Raw genomic sequence first — 16,786 nt, forward strand, 5'->3', positions numbered from 1 at the left:
GCTGTGGATCCTCTTTCTTAAACAGATATATCTGGTGGGATCCAGGAGAAGGACCTTCTCCATGGTGGCTTCCTCCCTTTGGAACATCATCCCCATGGAGATTAGACTAGCCCCCAGTTTGAAACTCTTTTGCAAGGCCCTGAAGACCTGGTATTGCCAAAGGACCTGGGAAAGCCAGAGTGAAATGTTGCCTGTCAAGTGGCTTGTTTGATTGCTTACTGTCACCAAGGGGATGGGGGTTATTGATGTTACTCTTTGTATAATGAGTTTTTTATTTCTTGTAAGCCACCTAGAGTCACTGAAAATGAGTGGGCAGCCACATGAATTCTCTAAATAAATAAATAAATTCTCAAAATAATGAAATAAACTATGGAGTAAGAGATAACTTTATACTTCTAAGTTCTGTAGAGAAAATGGGAAGTTACTTTTTTAAAAAAATATTTTCTTTCTTGTTTTTTACATTTTGGGGGTTTCTATTTTTTCTTGCATTTTTTCTTTTCTTTATTCTAGATATAATTTCTTTTAAGTTTTTATCTTTATTAAAATCTTAATACAGATATATCAACAAAATAAAGAGTATCGCTACTAAGGGACCCCATACCACATAAATATGGGTTCTGTAGATACACTCCAATGGTACCTACAGTTGCCAAATTATGAATAGAATTATTTATGTTTCTTGAACTGGCAATCAGTTGTCTACTCCAAGTAGGGTTAACATATTTGGACTGCAAACCTGTGGAGTTTTCTGTCTCCCTCTTCTGCCATTTTATGGATATCCAGATTTGTGCAGCCCAAATATAGCAGCCTTTATTCCAACATCTGAGCTCTAACTGATTTGGTTTCTAAGAAGCAACTTGTACTGCCATAATAAAGAGTTGATTTGAAGTCATGATGTCGTTGCTGCTACTAAAAACAGCTTGAAAGTGGAGCCATGTGCAAAATGTGGGAGCCATTTCCCCACTGTGTTCTATGATTTATAAACTGGAATGGCCATATATGCAAATCCAAATGTCTAATGTATCATTACAGTTCTATCAGTGGTTGCCCTTGGATCAGATGCTCAGGAACAATACCGGAAAGGAACTATCACGTCATTTCCCAAGATTGGCTGTTGTGTGCTCTAGAGAGTTGGACTAGCAACACTAACATTGAATTAACAATGAGTACTACCTCCTCTGATTAGTGTCAGCTCTTTGGAGTTTTAGGAGTAAAAGTTTAAAATCTTACTCTGTGATATCTAATTTAGCTGTTAAAGCATAAGCTCCTCTGAGATTACTAATAGCTTATTAGATTTGGTTGGGATGGATGCAGTGGTGGGATTCAGCCAGTTCGCACCTATTCGGGAGAACCTGTTGTTAACTTTTTAAGTGGTTTAGAGAGCCGGTTATTGGAAGAAATCTTATTTTGTTTTTTTTCCACTTTACAGGGCTAATCATGCAAGGAAGGCAGGAAGGAAACATTCTGATGTTTCTAGCCTAATCTTTATTGTCCTGCTTACAGAAACTGCCTTTCTGGTTAACCCTTATTACATTGTAACAGCTAAGGCGAAGCACCCATCGATATGAGTGACATTGAGTTGGCCATGCCCACCCAGTCACATGATCACTGAGGCCAGCCTACCCAGCTGGTCATTAGGGTAGAGAACCGGTTGTTAAATTATTTGAATCTTACCACTGGATGGATGACTAATTTATTGATACCCATCTTTCAGAAGCTAAGTTTGCAAAAGAGTGTATAAGCACTGAAACTCTGTAAATGGGCACGAGAATCCTAAAGCATTGATTGTAGACAGCCAGTTCAGTGTAGGTTTGTTACTTCCCAAGTATTTGTCATTTGGTTGTAAACTCTGAGATTTTAACTTGCACCCTGTTGACAGGTGGATAGATTATGCAGAGATCGAATGGTGGGAGCTGATACTGCCTGACACACTTGGTGGAATTTAATTGAAGTCAATAAGGGATTTTATTCCACCTGGCATGGCCCAACCCTTATCCGGCAATGCCTGCTTGAGCTATTAGCACAGCTGCCAGCCTGTTTCCAAGGGGACGGAGCCAGTGGATGGAAAAGATGAGCAGAGAGAAGGTTTTCAGAATAAGGCCAGGAAAGGGATCCAGCAGCAAAAGCCTACTTTGTGGGCAGTGATGGGACTTAACACAGCAGGCATGTGCCAAGTCAATGGAAAGTACAGGATTATAATTCTAAATAATCATAAAGTTAAAAATAGGGCAGATCTAGCAGAACCTGTTCAAAAATACACAAGAGCCTGAAAGGAGGAAGAAAATTCCAGACAGTTTCTAGCAGTCATAACCAAGGCTTCATATTGCTAATCAGATAGCAGCAAAACTGACCTGAGCAGGAGGAGAAACTACAGGTAATCTTTAATTTACAATAGTTCATTTAGTGACAGTTTAAAGTTACAATGGCACTGAAAAAAGTGGCGTCACCCACATAGATGCGCACATGTGCGCACATGCGAGCGGTGCGTGCATGCGTCGTGCCTGCCTGCAACACCTCCGCAAGCCTCTGCGATGCTCCAGAGCTTGGCGGAGCATAGCACAAGCACCGTACGCGACATGTGCATGCACGGAAGTGCCAAAGGCTTAAAGGTCAGGTAAGGAGCTCAGGCGGGCGGGCAGGTCCTCCGGAACATTGTACCGGAATGGTAGCCGATGCTCTGGGCAGGCTCTGGTACACCCATACTGGGGCGTACTACCTGCAACCCACCACTGCTTATGACCCTTTTTTTCACACTTATGACCATTACAGCATCCCCATGGTCATAGGATCAAAATTTGGATGCTTGGCAACTGACTCATATTTATGATGGGTTGCAGTGTCCCAGGGTCATGTGATTACCTACTGCAAACTTCTAACAAGCAAAGTTAATGGGGAAGCCAGATTCACTTAACAACCATGTTATTAACTTAACACATTTTGTTTTGGCCTTCAGCCATAGAAGTTGCTCCAAACATTTATTAGCTGACCAATAAAAATTGGTGAATCTGCTTATGTTAAAAAAAGGGCAGAGAATCAATAGCCCTCAATGCCAGCATCCCTCAATTACTGGATGTCTGAGAATTAAAGTTCGGCAACTTTGGATTGGCCAGAGTTTTCCCATTCTTGTACTAAACAAAGTAGAGTTCACTGTAACATGTGAAATTCTCGGCAAGATTTTGCAAATCTAAAACTACATTCATGTCGAATATCACCATACAATTTACAAACATTTGTAAAATTAAATTCAGTCTAACCTCGACTGTATTTTTTTTATGAAATAGGTTTTTGTTGGTTTATTCATTTATTTATTTATTGACAGTCCAGAGGACAAAGGCACAGTTCTCAGTGTAGAAAGAGTTATAAAGAAAGTGATTGTTCCAAAATCATCCAATGAGCTCTGTAGATATGTCTCTATGGGAGATTCAAACTCGGTTCTCCCTGTTCAATAACTCCCAGTGGTGGGATTCAAATTTTTTTACTACCAGTTCTGTGGACATGGCTTTATGGGGGTGGCTTTGTGGGTATGCCTGGGGAAGGATACTGCAAAATCCCCATTCCCTTCCCACCCCACTAACCTGCTTTCCAGCTCCGTTCTCCTGTTCAGGGCAACAAAAGAAGATCAGCTGGGAGGCAGTGGGCCGGGGCCAGCCTATTTACTGGTTCTCCAAACTACTCAAAATTTCTGCTACTTCTCCAGAACCTGTCAGAACTGGCTGAATACCACCTCCGCATTACACTCAACCTGAAGTATACTATCTGGGTATGCAAAGCATTTGAAGATGGCAAGAGAAAGTTTTCAAAGTGTCATGGGAGCTCAGAAAAAGATACAGCTGCTTTAATATTTTGGAGAAAGATGTTTTTTACATTGTAATGTAAAATTATTTCAAAGGATTTGCACAGCTCTATTTACTAAAACAGCTACTGGCTATGAGAAAGTTCAAGTGGAAGATCCATTTTCTTCAGATACTTGCATAAGTCTTCAGTGGCTAATAAAACCAGGCACCTGACAAATTTGTCCATTCAGACACACGCTTTTGTGAGATGAGAGGTAATTTAAATATAGCAATAGCAATAATAGCAATAGCAGTTAGACTTATATACTGCTTCATAGGGCTTTCAGCCCTCTCTAAGCGGTTTACAGAGTCAGCATATCGACCCCACAGTCTGGTCCTCATTTCACCCACGTCGGAAGGATGGAAGGCTGAGTCAACATTGAGCCGGTGAGATTAGAACCGCTGAACTGCAGATAACAGTCAGCTGAAGTGGCCTGCAGTACTGCACCCTAACCACTGCGCCACCTCAGCTCTGATGGGTGTGCTTTCTTATAGTTAAGATACTATGATGGGTGTGCTTTCTTATAGTTAAGATACTGGGCTTGTTGGCAATTTGATACCCAAGCACCACATGATGGGATGAGCTTCTGTTCTTCATCAACTCCTGCCAACGTAGCAGCTCAAAAGTATGCAAATGCAAGTAGATAATTTAGGTACCACAACAGGTGCCAATTGGTGGAGAGATAACAGTATTCCGTGCATCTCAGCATATAGTCATGCTGGACACGTGACCATGGAAGCATCTTTTGACAATGATGGCTCCTTCAGCTAGGAAACAGAGATGACCACTGCCACTTAGAGCTGGACGTGGCTGAGGGGAAACCTATATCTTTAACTTTTTATAAGTCTGTTACATACATCAATTCTGCAATGCATTGATCACTTCTGAAGTTTTTAACATATTTGTCTTTATGGATAATGGAATTAGATCCCAAAACCTCATTGTAGAATATAGCTTGTCTTATGGGGAGCTTTTCATGCAAAAAAAGGTGGGGACAAATGCAATATATCCAGAGTTTAATTTCCGTTTTGAAGAGTTTGCTTGAGGAAAGTCATACTATCTTAAAAAGGATCCATATAAAACCAACCTACTGCATCCTTCGTATAAATACAGTCTGTGATTCTCAAAACATCAAAAAAGATGCCCAAAGAAGGAAATGTAACATTATCTTGGGCTGATTTCATTGGAGGTGCTTGGCTCTGCGAAGCCAGTGGATAGCTGTAATGCTGCCAATGTAAATAACTAGCGAAAAAAAGATGTTTAATGTAACTCAGCAGATTTACCTCCCCCTGTCCCATGGATTGCCTGTTTTTCTTTTGTTCACCAAACTTTTGAATAGTAGTCTTGCAGAAATGCAACCACAAATAACTTTTACATCAGGCTGTTGTCAGTTGTAATGGGCCAAAGAACATGAAAGAGCATTGGCGTTAACAGTGGTAAAATAGTCATCTTGCTATGTTTCCCATTCAGATGATGAATGGAGCTCTTAGGCTCCAGGGAAGATGCAAGAGTAGCCTTGGTACATTGCACAGATGGCCTCAAGACATTGAAGGCAGCTAACCTTGCCCAACCTTTGAGGGATTATGGATTGTGGCAGCCATCATGTGTAAATATTCTTATAGACTTTTTTTAATAGACAATTTTATAAAGTCTTGCTTCAGTATATGTAATATGACAATACAATTGATAGTCAAGGGCAAATTTCTAAAATTGCTGTTAATGGAGAAAAATGTCACGAGCTGAATTTGATTTCTAATTATGCTTTCTTCCAAATTTTCAACATTGATGAATTATTTAATACAATTTTCTTCCAGAGGATCATTAAATAGCAATCTTGTCAGATGGATCACTATGACGAAAATGAGACTATGTAGGGAATATTTATCTTGAACCTAGTCATACTAAAGCCTTTTTAAAAGAACCCGTTAACTATCTCAGTGGATCTAATGCCTATCAAGTTATTGATTTTTTTTTCAAAAGTAGTCTGCTACTCTACTATTAAGAATTATACCTTCCATTCAAACTTTGCTGCTAATACATTTTTCTTTTAGTTAATATCAAATCTATTAAAGAAACTGCTTGGAGATTCTCTATACTTCATATTTTTACCATTAAACATTCCTTTCAAATACAAAATTGACAGGACTTAGTTAGCTCTGATATTTTACCTTTAGATCTTGCTATAAAATTTGTCAAGCATTGTTTTAATAAAATCTCATTTTCTAATTGAGTTTTTATCCTGTTTTAATTTTTTATTTTTATTATACAGTTTTATTTTTAAAACATCTTCTTAGCTATCTCTTGTGTGTCTGGTTAAAAGTAATGAGAAAAATATTTTAATAGTTATATACTATCTGGAAGAAGTGTAGTTACACTGTAATCCCCAAAGTATTCAGCTATAGTCCACAATAATAAAGCTGCCTTTTCCTGATCTTGGATGACTTACCTCACTTAAGAACAAAACATTTATCAAGCTAATATCTTTATTTTTGTCAGAAGAGTCAAGATACTGAAATGATTTGCTGCACTAAGACTTCTTTCTGCAATATTGTAGCCTGGAGAATGAGCTTTTGTGCTCTGACATACCTATGAAGAAATCAGGTGTTGCTTTTGATTTTAATCAGCCCTTAATATTACACCTGAACAGCAATTGCGTCTATAATACCAGCTTTAATCCATTGGAAAGTCAGAAACTTGCTCCAGAAGGATGGAGGGATGGAAACTGTAGCTAGATAGTAAAACCAAGACAATGTCTGTCACTCTCCTTTCCTTGTTCTCAGATTTTTCCAGTAGACTGCCCTTGGAACAATAAGGCTCTTAGTACCCTTAAAGCAGGCTCCTGCTAATAGAATAAATAGTCATTACCAAAGGTGGTTGCTACCGGTTCGCAATGGTTTGGGCGAACCAGTAGTGGAAATTGCCGAACCACATCCCCAACCGGTTCCCCGGTCGCTGCATCATCATTTTTACATTTTTTATGTTCTGCACAATGACAGACCTATTTACAGGAAACTGCGCATGTACGTGCACCGAACCGGCAGTAATGCCAGCAGAAACTTACCCCTTGTCATTACTCTGAGTATATTTCACAGTTCCTAACAAAATATGGCTAGAAAATATATTAATAGAAATTATTAAAAATTGTGGAATCTTGAATTTAAACTACCTTAATTTGGAATTTCTTTGGGGGCTACACTTAAGAATATCTATCTTGTGTATGTGTGGGAGGTTTGCTAAAGTATAAATACCTTTAAAGATATTTATGGTACACATACAGTATTTGGTAAATAAGGTGATATACAGGGAATACATTGTCTTGTGCAGCACAACTCCTTTACAAATAACCAAGCAGAGGTACCTTCTAGAATCACCATTTAGTTTACTTTACTTTATTGTCATTGCACATGGTACAACGAAATTAAATGCCATCTTCAGTGTACATTACAATTATAAAAAAACAACACAAACATACAACCTTTACATTCTATATAATTGAAATTTAAAAATCGATATTGCACTATACCATAGAATTCAATATGGTTATTGCCTGAGAGAGAAGCTGTTTTTCAGCCTGTCCTTGTTTTTATTATCCTGTATCCTGTACCTGTTTTTATTATTTTGCCAGTAAAATAGGTCTCCAGGTGAACTGGGCTACAATTTGTATCAATCCTGGCCAAAATGGCTATAGATGACACAGAGCAGGACCAGGCTGAGATGGATCTGTTTTTAATCTGGAGATCAAACAATCTGATCTCAGGAGGGAAGGAGTTTTATTCAAAATACTCTTGCCAGCAATGTAGCTTTCTGCTTTAATAAGGCACAAAAAAAGTAAGGAAGCAAACAAGGAAAGCATGGGTAAAATACAGGACAAAAAAGGGTTGCTGAATGCTAGCAACTGTTAATATATTTTAACTAGGAATTGGGACTTTATATATTTCTCCCTGCCAGAAGATTTACCCTCACATTTAGAAATATACAGAAGCTTAAAGTGATGCATATTAACAATGCAAGCTTTTATATAGTTATTTAAGTCCCACTGAGTTCAATGAAGCTTGATCTCTAGCATATATGTATGGGACTGTAATTTCAGGCTCAGATAACTCAAGGTGGAGGGAGATTTATTTGATTTATTTATTAGACATAGAATTCATTAACCGGGTAAACCCCCCCCTCCCCCAATTAAACGAAGCATATCTTACACTACTGTAAGACTACAAGGTATTCTAAAACAATTCAGTTCAATATCTGCCTAGAAATCAAACTATGTTGAGAAACTGGCGCTGAGGGCATTTGTTATAGAGAGGTGCCAATTATTGGATATTTTGGTTTGTGTAATGCGTCACATCTGATGATCTTTATCCCTGAAAGGCTGGGCTATGAGCCAGGACTTCACTCCGTAAAAAACACTTAAGCTCTCTCAACAGTGTTTAGACTTAAGCAAGAGAAAGAAAGGCTTTGTCATAGATGCTTTAGCGTATTTTACCTCCTCCCTTATATCAGTCTATCCAGGGCTCACTGGGCAATTCTTCTTGTTAAGACAGCTGGCTTACACATACATTTTCTTCAGTTCAAGATTGGATTAAAAAAGTAAACATTTAAACAATATTATACAGTTTTGCAAGATTTCGCATCAAGTGAATGATACTTAAATGTCTAGATTCTAGCGTTCATTAACAGCCTTGATATTACCATTGTTCATTATTTCAAGATGCATTGTTTTGAAACCCTAGTTTCACTTTATTCTGCATTGGTCAGAGTTGCTCTCCAGCAGAGTGTCCAGTTCTGGACACCACATTTAGATACATTCAGAGAAAGAGTAATGAGAATAATCAAAAGACTAGAAACTAAGTCCTATGAAAGTTCTGAGAAAATCAGGGAAGATAAGAATATGATCGAAATTTTAAACTCCGGACAAAAGTGTCATGATTAATAGCCAAAATCTATAAAATATACCCCCAAAGTGTTCAGGAAGCAAAAGCTTTCTTGTCCAGCTTGATTATTGTTGTTGCTACTGAAGAAAAAATATATTTACACAGTAATACTTGTTATGGAACTTACCCATATAAAAATATTCTGGGGAGGCCTCATCCGTTGCTAAATCTCTTATAACATTTCCAAACCGCAGCCATAGCCCAAATGCGATAACAGCTGAACCTGCCAACTGGAAAAGCAAAGGAAAGGTTAAGTGCTGAAGGAAGATGGGTGGCAAGCACAGAAAAATCTGCAAACAGCAAACTTGTTTTTCCTGAAGACTCCCACAACCATTATTCCAGAGCCTCATCTTCTTCCTACAGTACACAGATGGTGAATGCCATTCACAGGCCAAGATCATGTTTTTGTGCTCGGTTCCATCGTCGATACCCTGATAAACCTATAGAGGATACTGCTAATAGCGTTTTTTGTCTTCCAGAATCCTCTCCACTGGTAGGGGGGGCGGCATGTCAGCCCTCAGGCTGTCATCCAGGGGGAACCTGTCCATCACCATGCCCACTCACCCATGCTTACACGCCACTAACGCTGCCACGTTGAGGTTGCCTCTCTGATGTTCATTGAGCCTGTAGCTGCATGTGGCTCTTCTACTAGGGTGCAACTGCCTACTCGGATGTAACTCTTCTACTTGGGTGCAACTGCCTACTCTGATGTAACTCTTTTGTTCGGATGCGGTTAACCAGGAAAGAGGCTATGATGACACTGGTGGGGGTGTGGCTGAGAGTGTGGGTCATGGTGATTGGTAATGGTGGTAGGTGTCATCTGGGTGGAGTTATGGGTGGAGCTGGATGGGGTAATGGTATATATATGGGTGATGGTGTTAACTTGGTTAGAACTGACTTGGATTTGATTACCTTTGTATCATTGTCATTTAGTGTTGGTTATCACGTAGTTTCTTAATAGAGATAAAAGTTTTTCAGTAAACAAACTGAATCTCTGTTTGTATGCAATGTGAATGCCGGAACGTGACACTTTATGGATACTTCTTTCTCATTGTCAATATGGCTAGCCTTGCTTTTTCATTTTGCTAGGAAAGTCCAGGCAATCCTTTGATTATTTTAAGAACTTCAGACAGAGAATATGCCTCTTCCAATCAAATGAAATGGGGGAAGGGAGAAGGCATGAGAAAGAGAAGGCAATCCTATTTGCTCTCATGGCACAGGGTGACTGAACAAGAAACAATGGCTTGTGATTTTGCAAAGCCAAACAACACACCACTTTGTGCTGCTGTTGGAATCCCAGCTGCAGCTGAGTGACACTAACCTCACAAATCTGTACTTCTTTACATTGCAGTAGAGTTATGTGTCACCCCTTTGAGAAAGGATGGCATCACCCACTGAGGTAGGTATGGGCCTACATCGAGCTTGGAGTATATCCTTTTATTTTTACTGGATTGGTACAGATATAAGATCACTAGCTTTGTCCTGAGGCCAGGAACACATGATGTCATCCCCCAGAGCTTACCAGAAGATGAACAGATTTTTCCATCTATGCATCAAAAGTAGTGTTTTCTGACTTTTCTGCCAGCACCAGCAATGCAATCTGGCTCACCATCTCCATTTCATTTCATTGTAGGCAAATGGTACCATCCAGTTGACTGCCTTGTGTTGTGATAGCAATAGCAATAGCAATAGCAATAGCAGTTAGACTTATATACCATTTCATAGGGCTTTCAGCCCTCTCTAAGCGGTTTACAGAGTCAGCATATCACCCCCAACAACAATCCGGGTCCTCATTTTACCCACCTCGGAAGGATGGAAGGCTGAGTCAACCCTGAGCCGGTGAGATTTGAACAGCTGAACTGCAGTCAGCTGAAGTAGCCTGCAGTGCTGCATTTAACCACTGTGCCACCTCGGCTCTTAGGAAACCTCTTATGTCCAGTTGTTATCCCCCAGGCTCATTTAATTGTGTGACCTCTCTCGGGTAAATCTCAATTGGTGAGCTTCTTTTTTCCTCCTCACTTCACTTTAAACTTATTGTAGAAGTTGGTGAAAAGTGAACAACTTGATACAGCTTGTGCAATCTGATACAAGTTGCAGAGTGATGAAAGGATGTACATTAAAAAAGTGTAAGTTGGATATCAAAAGACTGACTATTCTTTTCTTGCAGGTTCATTGATTGTAGTGAAAATGTAGTTCATACTCCCTCCCATTTTCGCCCAAATGATCAGAAGAATGGAAAAACAATAATTTCCTTTTTCCCAGATCTACCAGTAGACATACCAGACAGGAAAGTTGAGTTTCACTACTCAACTAGGTAATATCTTCAGTGCTAGAAGGGAATTGGGCTTGCCCCTTTGTTTATATACAGTGGCTTGCCCTGTCAGCATTGTTGAAGGTATTGTTTTCTCCTTGGTATCCTTGATGGGCCCATTGTTCCCTGCTTCATTGTTTGTCTGGTGTTAATCCTGGCATTAATCCCTGTTTATTTGGGTGTTGATAGCTGTTGAGGAAATGTTCTGGTCTTTATATTTTTTTAACTTTTAAAAAATGTTGTATATACTGTATGTTTTTTATGTCTATGTGCCTGTTGATGGCTAATTTGTCCCAGTTCGAAGCTTCCAGAAATTCTCTAATGGTTTAGGATTTAACTTGGTCTAAGATGCTCAGTTTATCAATTGAAACTATGATTAAGTCTGTCCATGAGCTGTGAAATTAAGGAGTTTTCATTATGTCTTCTGATTGCTAATTAGTATTCATGGATTTGCTCTGTTAATCTTCTATAAGTCTATCCTACACAGTAGCTGTCATAGTCCTTACAACAATGTGTTGTAGATGAGTCCTGTTTTTCCTTCTTGGGCTATTGGGCCTTTTAGGTTTTTTTAAGGTGGTTTGGAGTTGATTTTTGTACCATTATTATACCATGTAGTTGCTTGTTTTGATCTGAGATGTATACATTAACCTTTTCATAGCTTTAAAAACAAGCACTGTCATACATAAATACATGATTAAAAATAATGGCTTCTGTTATATTATTCATAAACAATTCATAAATGAATTTATGAATAATTATTTATTCCTAATATTCTCCAAACTTATGAACTCCGTACTTATTCTCCAAAGTAACTGAGAGCAGGACAAGAAGCAATGGGTGGAAGCTCGTTAAAGAGAGACTCAACCTAGAACTAAGGAAAAATTTCCTGATAGCAAGAACACTTAATCAATGGAAAAGCTTGTTTCCTAGATCTGTAACTGCACCATCACTGGAGGCTTCAAAGGATATACTGGACAATCATTTATAAAGATCCCTGCCTTGACCCAGGAGGGGAGAATTGGACTAGAAGACCTCAAAGGTTTCTTCCAACCGTATGATTCTGCACCTCTTTTGCATATGAAAACCATTCCTGTTTTTCCCTAAGGATTTTTATTATTCCAGCACTGGGATTTATAGGTCTTACATCTTTATAGTTTTTGTCTTAAAGTATTTGATTAGGCATCAGAAATCATTATTGATCCAAATTAACCAATAAATTATGATCTTCTTCCTGTCCACTTGAAGTGTAGGAGCCTCATTTTTCCCAAACATACCAGAACACTTTAACTGTGTCAAATATATTGTATGAATGGTTGCTATTCTTTGAGAATCAATAGATTATGTTCCAAAAATAAAAATATGTGTTACTGCCTATAAAGAAGACTGTCAAAATGACACAATTCTAATGGAACAATACATGTTTGGATCCAAAATAGTCTTGTTGGCTTATCCAGGCAGAAACCTGCTTGGAGAGTTAAGCTTTTCTAATGCCTTCAAAAGATACTTCTATTTTCCCCCAGTGATATGATTACTAATTCCCTGAACACAGTAAAAAAAAAAAACACCAATTCCCTCAACTGCAACTTAATATGTTTATTTTGCTTATAGGAACAGAACCCCAAACATTCCCCAGTTGTACAAGCAGCAAACTTGTCTAAATGGATTATGACTACTATTTCTATGGTTCTATTTCTATGATTATGACCATACTATTTCTAACTATTTCTACACTATGGTTCTTTCACACTCTGCTACCCTACTAAACTCTAAAGGTAACCAGAGCTTCCCTACTGTGCAAGTTATTTTGTCTGGCCCCAGGGAAGTTTTGATAATAAATTTTATCTAAAGGAATCCTTGTCACGGAAACTGCAAGCAAGTTGCTGAAAATATGCCTGTTACAAAATCAACCTTTGCCAAGTACTACACTGAAAGAGATCTCAGATTTCCCAGGAAAATAAGATGTTTATTCATTTAATGATTCCAATCACCACAATTCTCACAGGACCCCCATTGAGGCAAATATGTGGTCCATTTAAAGTGGAGCAGACTATCAAACCTCTTCACTTAAGACAGTGTTTTTCAACCTTGGCAATTTTAAAATGTATGTACTCCAGCCAGCACTGACTGTGGAATTCTAGGAGTTAAAGTCCACCTATCTTAAAGTTTCAAAGAGTGAAAAGCACTGTCTTAATATCTGAGATATAAAGATTCTCTTTCTTTTAATACAAATATTTCATTACCAAGAACCAAAAGCAGATTTTTCCTTCAATCTTCTCATTAATACAGTAAAATGGAAATTAACTACTTACAGGGCAAGCCACTAGTATATAAAATGAGAGCAAACCCCTTCTAGCACCGATGTTACCTAATTTGGTAATGAAAACTTTGCAAGAAAACAAGTAAGATCAGAGAGCACCAAGGATCTCACAGTTCAATCCTGAGCTACAATATTCTCTTACATTGAGAGATTTAAATAGTGAGATTAATAGAAAAGACATAATTTCCCACACACGGTCCCATTATTCCTACTTGTGGTAAACATTCTATATCTTTTTCTTTCTTTTTAAACTGGCCAAATCATCCATCCAAAGCTCTATTTTCTCTTAAAGTTTCAGGCACAATCTCTTCATTCTCATTCTACAACTCCCCACATCCTGCACACCAACTGCAACTAACTTTGTGTGTAATGTCTTTTCTTCAAGTTGCCCAATGCAGCATGCAACAATTTTCTCCCCTCATATTTTGTCCTCACAAAAAGCTTTTAAAAGTAAGCTATTGGTTTATTCATGAGAATTCAGATGATTTAGGAATGGATGTATTATTAAAATTTGTATTTTCAACCTTAGCCAAATATTGTTTTGTTTTGTTTTTTTTGTTTTGCCTTTATTTGTATGCCGCCCTTTTCCCTAAGGGGACTCAGGGCGGCTCACAATTCAAAAAGGGAGGGGGGAAAGACAAACAATAGACAATACAGCATGTTAAAAAAGAAAACACAACAATCGCACAATTCGAGTGGGGCTACAATCTCAACCCCAGGCCAGCCGGGACAGCCAGGTCTTTACAGTGGCACGGAAGGACTGGAGGGTGGTGAGGGTCCGAATTTCTACGGGGAGTTCGTTCCAAAGGGACGGAGCAGCCACCGAGAGGCTCTCCTCCGGGTAGTTGCCAGTTTGCACTGGCTAGAAGATGGGATTCGGAGGAGGCCTAATCGATGCGATCGAATCGGTCTAGTGGAGGTAATTGGCAGTAGGCGGTCTCTCAAGTACCCAGGCCCACTACCATGAAGGGCTTTATAGGTGATAAGTAGCACCTTGAAGCGCACCCAGAGATCAACAGGTAGGCAGTACAGCTCGCGGAGGATAGGTGTTACGTGGGTGAACCGAGGTGCACCCACAATCGCTCGCGCGGCCACATTCTGGACTAGCTGGAGTCGCCAAATGCTTTTCAAGGGCAGCCCCATGTAGAGCACATTGCAATATTCCAGCCTAGAGGTCACAAGGGCACGAGTGACTGTTGTGAGGGCCTCCCGGTTCAGGTAGGGACACAACTGGTGTACCAGGCGAACCTGGGCAAATGCCCCCCTGGTCACAGCTGACAAATGATGTTCGAAGGTCAGCTGTGGGTCCAGGAGGACTCCCAAGTTGCGAACCCTGTCTGAGGGGCGTATAATTTGACCCCCCAGCCTGAGAGATGGAGTACTTGGCCAATTCATGGGAGGGAAACACAGCAGCCACTCGGTCTTTTCTGGATTGAGCACAAGCTTGTTGACCCCCATCCAGTCTTTAACAGCATCCAGCCCCTGGCTCATCACATCCATCGCTTCGTTGAGTTGGCACGGGGTGGACAGATACAACTGAGTATCGTCCGCATATTGATGGTACTTTATCCCGTGCCGTCGAATGATCTCACCCAGCGGTTTCATGTAGATGTTGAAAAGAAGGGGGGACAGGACCGAACCCTGGGGCACCCCACACGTTAGGGGCCTAGGGGTCGATCTCTGCTCCCCAACTAACACCGACTGCGACCTGTCCAAGAGGTAAGAGGAGAACCACTGTAAAACACCGCCTCCCACCCCCACCTCCCGCAGTCGTCGCAGAAGGATACCATGGTCGATGGTATCGAAAGCCGCCGAGAGGTCAAGACTCTCCAGAGATCATCGGTCAACGCGACCAAAGCGGTTTCTGTGCTGCAGCCAGGTCTGAAGCCAGACTGGAATGGATCGAGATAACTGGCTTCCTCCAAGGACCGCTGGAGCTGAAAGGCCACCACCTTCTCAACAACCTTCCCCACAAAGGGGAGGTTGGAGACTGGACGATAGTTATTTAAAACAGCTGGATCCAAGGATGGTTTCTTCAGGAGGGGTCTCACCACCGCCGCCTTTAAAGCGGGGGGAAAGATCCCCTCCCGAAGAGAGGTGGTAACAACCGCCTGGATCCAGCCTCGTGTCACCTCCCTGCTGTTTACAATCAGCCAGGAGGGGCACGGGTCCAGCACACATGTGGAGGCACCTACAGCTCTCATGGCCTTGTCCACATCCTCAGGGGTAACAGCTTGAAACTCAATTCAGCGATGACTTACCAGATCATCCCTTACTGCAGAATTGGAGTCCAGGTCCGCCCGGAGCCGAGCAAATATTCTAACCACTGTGTTTCCCTTCACACACACTAATGGGGTACACTTGAGAAGTCTGGTCCTGCAAATGCCTTACATTATATGTATACATATTCATCCATTTGGAACTTTAAAAAAAGCCCACCATTTGGCAATATTATTTTCTGGATGTTTAATCACTACTTCTTATTTAGAACAATTTGTCCTTCCTGCCTCTTTGTTAATTCTGCACAATTAACCTATTAAACATAATATGACTGGAAGAGAAATTTGCCAATACTGAAAGATTCCATTACATCATCACAAATCAAACAAAAAATAAACATTCCTTATGGCAGTTGTATTATTATATTGCTGGAGAAACGGAAGAATCAGCAGGGGCTAAACTCTCTTTTCTGGTAGACTTTTCTGCAAACCCAGTGTAGAGTACTTTGAGTGAGCGCTAAGGGGTGGTGGTTAAATGTCCAGAGCAATTACTCTAGGCAAGTGTGGACATGTAATAAATCTCCTTTGCAGGCCTGAAATCATGGGGATGGTGTCTCTCTGCTCAGCTGCAGACTTGCAGGTAAGCAGAAGTTGAAAACTTACTATCTTTAATTTTATTTCAGAAAAGATCAAGACGCTGAGCTTGTTGATCAGAAAGGTTGGCAGTTCAGCGATTTGAATCCCTAGTGCCGCGTACCGGAGTGAGCTCCTGTTACTTGTCCCAGCTTCTGCCAACCTAGCAGTTTGAAAGCATGTAAAAAAAAAATGCAAGTAGAAAAATAGGGACCACCTTTGGTGGGAAGATAACAGCGTTCCGTGTGCCTTCGGCATTTAGTCATGCCAGCCACATGACCACGGAGACGTCTTCGGACAGCGCTGGCTCTTTGGCTTTGAAATGGAGATGAGCACCACCCCTAGAATTGGGAACGACTAGCACATATGTGTGAGGGGAACCTTTATCTTTATCTAATTATAGGTGTATGTCTTTAGGTTCCAGAAAAGGAAAAAAAGGCTATCTGTAGCTTCCACTCTCCCCTGTGTTTAAAGCGATGTGTGTCCCCATGTTTCTAGTTAGACTTTGTAAAAACATTTATCTTTAACTTTCAGAAAAGAG

The 16,786-nt window shown here is 40.3% G+C and overlaps 1 protein-coding gene across 1 annotated transcript in view; it reads right to left on the reverse strand.

Moving 5' to 3' along the window:
* Positions 1-16,786, reverse strand: part of TSPAN2 (tetraspanin 2) — a 65,005-nt gene that overhangs the window by 27,816 nt on the left and 20,403 nt on the right. Inside the window, exon 2 of the mRNA XM_087720185.1 lies at positions 8,893-8,995. Within this exon, the coding sequence (XP_087576311.1) occupies positions 8,893-8,995 (103 nt within the window). The remainder of the gene's footprint in view (positions 1-8,892; positions 8,996-16,786) is intronic.

Source organism: Thamnophis sirtalis, unplaced genomic scaffold, assembly GCF_051295495.1.
Source record: "Thamnophis sirtalis isolate CommonGarterSnake01/CBP01778 unplaced genomic scaffold, rThaSir2_p1.2 scaffold_7, whole genome shotgun sequence".
Lineage (NCBI taxonomy): Eukaryota > Metazoa > Chordata > Lepidosauria > Squamata > Natricidae > Thamnophis > Thamnophis sirtalis.